General features: G+C 41.1%; 1 protein-coding gene across 1 annotated transcript; it reads left to right on the top strand.

The window, feature by feature from the left end:
* Positions 1-365: 365 nt before the first annotated feature.
* On the top strand, positions 366-8,097 carry LOC114709737 (interferon-inducible GTPase 1-like). Its single transcript, XM_028893706.2, is given in 4 exon segments — positions 366-399; positions 2,177-2,547; positions 2,549-3,107; positions 3,110-8,097. Coding segments are annotated over 3 exon segments (1,257 nt in total). The 5' UTR covers positions 366-399; positions 2,177-2,196; the 3' UTR covers positions 3,457-8,097.
* The last annotated feature ends 2,438 nt before the right edge of the window (positions 8,098-10,535 follow it).

Below are 10,535 nucleotides of genomic sequence, written 5' to 3'. Positions count from 1 at the left end.
CAGTGGGAGCAACATATATTCACAGCATACAGAAAGACATCCCTCAGCATTTCCCCTTTTTTATCTAATCAAAACGAAAAGTTTTAGCTTAATATAGTAAAATTATATATAACAAACAGTTATCAAGCAAGAATTACAGTTACAATATTTAGTCTATTTTTATTTGGCAAAATTAAAGAAAATATTCTATCATCTATCCTATTTGTGAGTCTAAAGTTTCATATCTAATTTTTTTATCATATAGCCCAAAGGAGGCAGTGCTTTCTGCCATTGTGTGTGACCTCTTATAAGGAGTTGGAGAAGGGTCACATGCCCCTTCTCCCTGTTCCTGCCTGCGAAGTGGATTCACTCCTGGTCAGATCAGAGGACAACTTCAGCAGTCTACTCCATTCTGTATTTGTGAGTGTATTTCCTCAATTTGTATCTTAATAAATTCTGTTACCCATTTTTTTAAAAGGGAAAGGCAGGAAGTACCACCTCCTTTGGGCCATATAGCCCAAGGTCATGGGCAGAGCAAATACCACTACAATTTATATTGTTGCAAGAACAATCATAGGAAATATAGTAATGTTGATGATGTAATCTAGGTTGCAATTGAGGGGTCTTGAAGAAGATAATATATGAAGAATGATAATTGTGATTGGATTTGGAAACAGAGATTAAGTCTGTCAATTGATGAGACAGAAAGAGGAAGCTCCAGAGTGACATTGGGGATTTGCTGTTGATATTCTTTTTTTTTTTTTTTTTTTTTTTTTTTTTTTGGAAACAGGGTCTCAAGTAGCCTAGGCTAGCCTCTAACTCACTATGTGCCAAGGATGACCTGGAAGTAATTGTCCCTCTTATCTCTACTCCCTGAAAACCAGAACTATAGGGACCCACAAGCACCTGCGTGTGATGAGGTGTTGGGGATTGAACCTAAGACCTTATTCATGATGGTAAAGCTCTCTCTGCCAATTGACCTACATCTCCAGTGCACAGTTAGATTGATTTCATAAAGTAAAAGATTTAAAAGAAAACAGTGAATCTAAATGATTACTTGTGGAAACTGAGATATTGTAGTGAATCAATGGATTTTTAACACAGACTTTAAGAGTAAAAAGTTTTGGATTATTGCAAGTTCATATTCCTATGGAGATCAGTTCCAAGTAATAAAAAAGACAGAAGGAAAGTAAATCTAAGCAAATTAAGAATTATTTCAACCAAATACAATAGCTGGATTTACTGACATCTTTTGGAAACAAAAATAAAACAAAGGGTGGTGGTCGTCACACGCCTTTATTCCTAGCACTTGGCCTGGTCTACAAAATAAGTTCCAGGAGAGCTAGGACTGTTACACAGAGCAACTATGTCTTGAAGAACAAAGAAAAAAACAAAAACAAAAAAACCCCACTAACTAACTAACTAACTAACTAACTAACTAAGTAAACAGACAAAAAAGATTTGTATAATCATTAGAGATTTGGTATTGATCAAACACTGATGTCAATTATCATTCATTATTATTTATTTTTCAGCTTGAGAAACTAGATATCTTGGATTTAATATAGAATATCAGTCAGGCTAGAAGCAACACAGTTGCTCATGTTTTTATAGTTGTTAATGCTGGCTAAAGGACTCAGGTAGATTTTTATATTATTTTCCCTTACTTAAGTTTTAATTTTTCCACAATTAAAAGTTTAATTGAGAGCTAGTAGAAATTTGTCCTAGTTTGCTCTCTATTGCTTTTATAAACATCATGACCAAAGGCTTTTTGAAAAGAAAACAGTTTTTTTGGGCTTACATATTGTGCTCAGAGTCCATCACTGAGTGAAGTCAGGGCAGAAACTCTACAGGAGTAAAGGTAGGAACAATGGGAGAATGCTGCTCACTGGCTTGCTCCCCATAGTTTGAGCATGTTTTCTTCACTACCCAGAACCAACTCCTACATCAATCCTCAATCAAGAAAATGTCCCATAAGCATTTCCCAGTATAATCTGATGAGGGCAATTCCTCAACTGAGATTTTCTTCTCCCAAAGGACTCTAGTTCATTTCTTGTTGACCAAATGTAATCAGCACAACACATATGGGAACTAGTTAACATCAGAACATAAGTGAGGCTGCAGCACAGAGAACACAGTGCTAAGCACAAAAGGCCTCTTCAGTCTCATGCAACTCACTCTCCCTTCCTTCTTTCAGGGCCCCTTTTCAACAGAGCCATGGGTCAGTTATTCTCTAATACATCTAAGGATGAAGACAGTGGAGATTTGCTGTCCAGCTTCACTAAATATTTTAAGAAGATTAAGACAGAAAACAAAATTATTTCTCAGGAAACCATTCGTTTAATAGAATTTCATCTGAAAAGAGGAAACATTCGGGAGGCACAATCTGTAATCAGTGATGCATTAAAAAATATTGATAACACCCCAATCAACATTGCTGTGACAGGAGAGTCTGGAGGAGGGAAGTCCAGCTTCATCAATGCACTGAGAGGGGTTAGAGATGATGAGAAAGGTTCAGCTAAAGTTGGGGTAACAGAGACAACCATGAAGAGAACTCCATACAAACACCCCTAAAATTAAAACTTTGACTTTATGGGACCTGCCTGGCATTGGAACTATGAAATTTCCACCAAAAGATTATCTGGAGAAAGTGAAATTCCAAGAATATGACTTCTTCATTATTGTTTCTGCCACACGTTTTACAAAACTTGAACTAGACCTTGCCAAAGCAATCAGAATTATGAAAAAGAATTACTACTTTGTGAGAACCAAGGTGGACATTGATTTACAAAATGAAAAGAAATGTAAACCATGTGCCTTTGACAGAGAAAATATCCTGCAGCAGATCCGAAGCTCCTATGTGAATTCTTTTCGTGACAATAACATGGATGCACCACAGATTTTCTTGATTTCCAACCACAATTTATCTGACTATGATTTTCCAGTTCTGATGGGCAGCCTGATTCAGGATCTTCCTAATCAAAAGCGCCACAATTTTATACTTTCCTTGCCTAATATCACAGAGGCAGCCATTGACAGAAAGCACAAGTCTATGCAGCAGTTTATCTATTTACAAACCTCCTTACTTGAATTGTTCACTGTTCTTCATGTACCAGGCAAGGAGTGTGACAAGAGAAGCTGGCAGCAAGTTTAAACCACTATCGAGTCCTCTTTGGAGTGGATGATACATCCTTGGAATCCATTGCTAAGGATTCCCAAGTGCCTGTTGAACAACTGAAAAAAATCATTAAATCTCCTTATTTGTTTGAAACTAAGAATAGGGAAACATTAGAAGAAAAGTTTGTCCAATATTTAGAGAAATTGTATAATGATAAGCTCCTTGTTATAGATCCTGATATTGAGAAAATCTTTTACTTTCAACGGGTTTTCCTCGACACAGTGACTGAAGATGCCAAAGTTCTCCTTAGAGAGACATTGAAAAAACTAGTTCAAACTCAACCTATCCACAGCCACTGACTGTGGCAATATGAAATGGTTATTACCAGGTAGTCATCAGATAAATTCTTCCTCTAATATATTTTCTTTTACACTGCCAATCCATTACCATGATGAGGAAAACCTAAGCATAGGGTCATGTGTATTAATATGTCAGAACATGACAATCACCAATACCTCTTCAACTCTCTACTTTCTCCCATTCTTTCCTCTCTGTATTTCAACTTCACATGCACACTTGAATACACACACACAGAGAGAAAGAGACACACATGTACAAGCACATACACACACAAAAGATATGAATAGATGTTTTGTAGCTACTGTTTCCTAATCAAAACATTCTAACAAAGACTCTGAAAGCTGGGCACTTTATGCTCAGTGAATAAAGCACTTGGCATGTACATTTGAGGACCAGAGCTCAATTTCCAGAACCCACATAAATGTTGAGTGGGTGTGGCAATTATCTTGTAATTCTACACTCAGAAGATAGAGATAATGGGACCATGGACCAAGCTGGCTAGCTAGAGTGTGTATACCTGCAAGTTTTAGGTTCAGTTGAGAGACCCCGCCTTAATGACAAAAGTAGAAAGCCAACGAGGAGGCCCAACATAAGTCTGAAATACCCACACACATGTAAACATGCATGCCACAAACAAGACACATTTTAAATATAAACTAAAATAAGACTCAGAAAGAAAATCACAGGTCTCAGAAATTCAAAGGGTTTATGAAGCTATCCTCAAGGTTATATAAGTAGTATGCATTTTGGGGTGTGGGTGGGGATGCAGTTCATACCAGCTGAGGTGCTTGCACATCCTGCAGGGGCCTCCATGGCTGCAGCTGTGGTGAATCATTGCCATGCTGCGGTGGGCTTTTTCAGTGATGCAGCTGTCATTGGATCAATGCTCCTGTAAGTAACCTTCACCCTAATAACCTCACTTATTCATGAGCTAGACATGGAAGACATTGTTTCTGTGGTCTGTCATGGTTGTTCACATGGGGTGAGTAGACATTTGTTTTTATCTCCCCTCAAAATCATGTAACATAGTAGATACTTTGAGTAGGGATCTGAAGAACCAAAAATGAGTTGAGGAAGACTGGTCTTGTCCTTACAATGGGTGCTGACATATGGAAGTGAGGCTGACCATGTGATCAGTCTCCTCAATCTTACACCCAGACATATCTAAATAGAAACTGGATGTAAAAGGGTAGATCTTGGTGGGTTGTTGGAACAGAGAATCCTGTCCATTGTCTGTAGTGGGTGTACATGCAGCACAACCAGGGGTAGGTAATGTCCTAGGATGGTAGGTGCAGTCTTAAAATGGGGATTTGCATGCATAATACCTGCAGGTGAAGTTCCTAGATTGCCCAGTGCACCATCAGAAGAGGAGTGTATGTAAAACCCAAACCAAGAGGAGCCCAGGTTGCTAAGCTATCCTCATGTGCTTGTCTACTTAAGGGGAGGACAGAGGGCAATAGAAAGTTCTAATAAAACCCTAATAAACTCACTGACTCATTAAACCAGACATGGGTGGAATCTCTTGTTTAATTTGTCATTGGCTCCCTATCTGGGGTAAATAGACTTTTCTTCATCTTTTCCCAGGCAAAGTTATACAATAGCAGAGGTGTTTTAGCATAAGTAGCCATTGTCAAGATACTTAGTTTGGTGTCACAGGCGCTAAGGAGTAATTTGTACCTTGTCTTAGTCTGTTTCTGTTTATGTGATTAAATGCTAACCAAATCAACCTGAGAGAGGAAAGGATTTAATTGGCTGGCAGGTTACAGTCCACCATCAAGGGAAGTGAAGGCAGGAACTGAAGTAGAGACTGCTTACTGACTTGCTCTCCAGGACATGTTCCAATCTACTTTCTCACACAACCCAGGACCACATTCCTAGGGATGACACTCACCACAGTGGGCTGGGTCCTCCTACGTCATTTATCAATAAAATGCCCCATGCACATTTGAATAGGCCAATATGATGGAGGCAATTCTTCAGCTGAGAGTTCCTCTTTCACGTGAGGCAATGTGGTTCATGCCTCTCATCACAGCACTCTGGTGATTCCTTATTCCCAAATAACGTAACCTGAGAGACCAGCTCTCGAGGTTATATCCAGGGTTGGAGGAAGAAGTCCACAGCATAGTGAAACTGAGCTTAAGGGTTTTCTATTTGAGGGGTACAGAATAAACTCACACATGTGCTGTTCTGGTCTGCTCTTTTATTATTTTGCTCTAGTTTCAAATGTCTACCAATTATATACACATACTACAGCAGCTCTCTGGCAATAGAAAGGTCACAAGGCTATTTATTTCTCAGGGTTACAAAACCTTCTTTGTACATACTATAATAGACACATGTAGCAACAGCTTGTTAGTTTTTTTTTTTTTTAATGGCCAGGGATGCAGCTGTGGTTGTAAAGTTTTGGCTTGTCTCTTAAAGAGGGAGAGGTCACAAAGAGGATAAACTAAACCAAAGAGAAATCTAAGGAGGAAGCAAAGAATTCATGCACTATTCTACATTTCTTAAGTGTAACTAAATTTATAAGCTAAAAGTTTGTGATCAGTAAAAATGGAAAGGCAAAACACCATTTTCTTGTTTTCGCCTGACTCAGATAGTGCAGTCCCCCTTTGGAAGTGGCATCAGTCAGTAGCCATGGCAACCTGTGTAAGGCGACGGGGAAGTCTACAGTGTTGATTCACATCAGCATATTCGTCAAATGTTAGCTGACATAAAAAATCGTTTCAGCCCTAGAAATAGATCTTCTACCCTATCCGTGGTTTCAGAACAAAGAGGGAGCCTAGCAACTATTTTTTTCAAGGCTGACGCCGGGCACTTCCCTGCTGCTCTGGCCATCTGCAGGGTCTGCTTCCCACGGTAACTGGGTGAGAAAGCCTTTTCTTTCCAGACATGGTTAGTCAGCTAACAGCCTGTTCCTGTTACTCACACAAATCTTAGGGCTTAAACATAAACTGTTAGTTACTGAGTCTAAAACTTTGCATCAATAAACTGAGGTGAAAGTATATACAAAATATTAATAGGCTTTGGGGTCAAAGCAGGGATGCATGGCCTGTTATTGGCTGACAGGATGAACTCAGGGCAATTTTGTTCTCTTTAACCACTGAAGAGCTTTAATTCAATAAACCCAGACGTAGTGTAATTCCACCCTTGAGTATTATCTGTGAAAGTCCCACTTGTGATTTAAATACAGTGATACCTTGTCTGGCCAAATTGTCCTGTCAGTAAGTAATTATAGAACAGGATTCTAAGTTTTTTATTGTAATATGGAACAAAGACTTGACTATGAGACTTATTTTATTCATGAAAATTATGCAGTGTAGGGAGAAGTAATCCTTCTATCAGTACATAGGAATAATTGTGCCTGATAAATGAAGAATACACTGCTAAGGTTGTAGGACAAGTCCCATAGGTGTTTTAGAGGGGACCATGGCACCATACAAGAGAATCACAGGTAGAAGCAGCCAGCTATTCAAAAGGCAGTATTTCTCATAGACCCTACCTCGTGAATTTCTCCTCCCTCAGAGATATATATCTCTGGTGGGTTGACCTTCTAAATATCAGCTGTAATCTACTGCATAATCTTGCAGACTCTGTTACCCAGGTCTAATTATGGTCATGTCAAACCTCCCTGGCCAAAGCCACCATCATATTGACTAGATTATTCCAGTTACCCATATATCTACCACATTTTGCTCTTCCCATTTTCATTTTCAATTGTTCATCTAGTATTATAAATCCCAGATCAATTAGGAAGGCTTTGCCCTTCATTTGTGATTGTTGGTTTCTTCGGTCTTGCTTTTAATAAAGAACACGGATAGTACATTTCAGACAAAGAGGAAAAGGATTTTAAGTACAACGTAATTGAGCTTTTGAAGACTCAGTTCAAGTCAGGGCTATTTGGAAAGCATCCAGGTAATAGTCCTCAGGAAACCACAGTATCACTCCAGCTAGGGAAGATGTGGTTAGAGTTTCTGTGAAATGAGGAAGTCTTGGGCTCAGGCCTCTAATACTTAGGCTCATATTCACTCTTAAGGCTCAGGAGAGCACATATCACACACACACACACACACACACACACACACACACACACACACACACACACGTTTGTGATACTCCAGAGTCTCACAGTTGGTAAAACAGGACTCTATTACAACATCAATCATAGTTGCCGACAAGATAAGATTTCAGACCCACAATGATGAGGTATGATACAGTAGTGATTCTGGATAAAGGGATAAGGCAGTAACTAAGCTCTTTAAAGCTCATTGATAAGGTAGTAGAAAATAAGCTGGAAATGGTAGGGTATAACTAGGCCTTGGGTCTTGAGATCTTGTGGCAGTGGCCAACTTAGATGCCAAGATTTCTGCAGCAGAGGAAGGTAAGTGTGGAAAGACTCAGCCCTAACAGGCCTGAGGGCCAGCTGGCTGAAACCCGGTAATAAGATACTTCTTGAAAGCCAACCTGGGTCTACCTAAGGGCCTTAGCAACAGCAATTGAGACATGATTAGAGATGACCTGGACCAATGAGAGGCAGCTATGTTACAACCAGCAGATGCATGTTCATCAAACCTTCCCCTGGGATGGAGTGGAGGGTATATAAGGCTTGCTTCTTCCTGAATAAACTGAGCTTGTTGTTTCAACATCCTCCCCAAGTCTGTGTCTGTTGACTCTGTGCATACTTGCCCCCTCCCCCAACAGCACAGGACCCTGCCACTTCTGGTTATCTTCCTTTCCTCATGTGTGGCACTAGTTGAGTGTCCCCTTGAGTGTTGTATTTTGGTAATTAGGCTTCTATACATTGTATGCTTTCTTCTATACATTGTGTGCTGTCCCTTTAGCAGGTAAGTACTGGGACCCCCCTTTCTTCTTGTTGTTTGTCTTGTTTGTGAGTCTGTCTATACAGTAGGGTTGCACAAACTTTTGTTCAGGCTTGTCTGGTGTTTCCATATAAGGGCTGGACCCTCAGGAAATGGAGCCACGGTCTCTGTTGTCTATCACATCTTCTACCACTATGGAAAACTTCCTTCCTCACTGTAAAGAAGACCCCATTGGAGCCCTCAAGTCCACCCTAATTAGCCAGGGGCTCTGGGCTACAACATCAGAACTAGAAAAGTTTTGGTTGGAGGCTGTGGAGCTTGTTCCATGGATCTCTTCAGAGAACATGTGGGAACCTGATCTTTGGATGAGACTTTTGTTCCTGGCCAGAAGAGTTTGGGAAGTGGCCTCAGGAATAACCCTCCAATTGTTTTTATATGCCCATTTTATTAGCTATGATTGCTGGCTTAAAGTCCTCCTCTACTGAGGAGGTAATTAAGGCCCACAATAAGCACTGCCAGGAACAATGTAACATCAACTTATCCATCACCTTCATTTCATCCATGGCTGATTACACATCTCTGCCTCTGCTGACAAGAAGACAGATGAGAATAGGTGTAAAGTGAAGGAAAAGGATGGAAAGACAGAGGAAATGTTGCAGCAATGCCCAAGCCTATACTTGCAGCCCCTCTCTCTTTGCTCCCCCATGTCTCAAGTGGCTACCCCTCTCACTGAAGCATCCATGGAGTGATTTGCCTCAACGTTTACCTGCTGAGCCAGCTGATACCTCCCAGCCTATTCCACCTATGGTGCCCACCATGGTGTTTCCAGGTAATGTGGGCCACAATGTGGCCAACCAGCCATGGATACCTACCCCTCTTACAGACTTGTCCTTGGTCCATAAGGCCACTAATGAATCAGGTGCTGACTCACCGTATTTTGAACAAATCCTATGGCAATGAGCAATGCACTTACAGACTTATTATGACTGGTACCATTTGATGAAGGCTGTGTTGGAGCCTGTAGTTTTCCTTAACTGGTGCACTGCCCATGATGACCAGGCTGAGGCTGAGGCTTGTCTTAGTATACAGGACAACATCGCTGTTTCTCTTGAGATTCTCATGGGCCAAAAACCATATGTTAACACTGTCATACAAGCCCAAATTGTACAACACACTTATTTCCAACAGGTCTTGGAACTGGCCTTTAAGGCACTTAAGTCTTACACTCCTTGTGACCCATCTACATACTTTCACAACCTCATCCAGCGGCCAGGGGAGTTGTTTACTGACTTCCTCATGCAGGTTAATGAAATGGTGGAGTGGAACATGGATCTTGGTGTGGGGGTACACAGGATGACATGGGCCGAAAAGATGGTGCTGAGAGGAAGTTTAACAGATGCAGCCCAAGTTGTTTATGCTGAGATTGAATAAAAAAATCAGACAGGATGACATCAGTACATAAACGGCTCGTAGACAAAGGAATGAATATAGAGTGAACTTTGAAATGATTGGTTGGTTCCTTCCACCCCTCCTAGGATTCTGAGGCTTTCTGCTATAAAAGATGCTTACTGCCTAATAATAAATGAGTCCCTGCTGTGTTTGTCTCCAGGTAAGAGGAAGGCTGGGAAATGGGTGAATGGCACACTTACCTTTCCTTGGTTCCAGACCACCTCCTCAGAGGTGATCTAAGTTCCCAGTGGGGAAAGACCCCACATCTCAGCCCTACTCAGGAGATGATGATTAACAATTGACACAGGAAGGGCTTAATGCCCCTACCCTCAGTGCAGTAGCTGCCATCCTCAATGAGGATATTCATAGCTATTAGAGATCTTGATCCCAACAGTGGCCCAATTGCTGCCCTCACAGCCTCCCTTAATAGCCCTTTTGCTGGTAAACAGAATAGGGAGGGAGAGACTCAAGCTGCCCCCACTGATAGAACATGCTGAGGATGTGGCAGACCTCGTCATCTTAGGAGGGACTGCCCCCAGGCTAACCCTAAGACTAGATGCCCAAAATGTAATAAAGGGTTGGGCCAAGAACTGCCACTCCCAACTGGAGGGGGCCAAGGTTTCTTTAAGCTCCAGGCAGAGCACTCTCAGCCCTTCAAGTAAGAGGAGGCTCTATGAACCTGAAGATCTTTTGGACACTGCCCATCTTTTCTCGTTCTTCTATGCTGACCATCATCTAGGATGGGTAGCCTGTTAAAGGGCTGGTGGATATGGGTATGGATGCCACCATTTTAACTGAGGCAGAAGCACTTC

Source organism: Peromyscus leucopus, chromosome 19 (genome assembly GCF_004664715.2).
Source record: "Peromyscus leucopus breed LL Stock chromosome 19, UCI_PerLeu_2.1, whole genome shotgun sequence".
Lineage (NCBI taxonomy): Eukaryota > Metazoa > Chordata > Mammalia > Rodentia > Cricetidae > Peromyscus > Peromyscus leucopus.
Note: the sequence above shows the minus strand (reverse complement) of the source record. Positions and strands in the feature narration are given on the sequence as shown.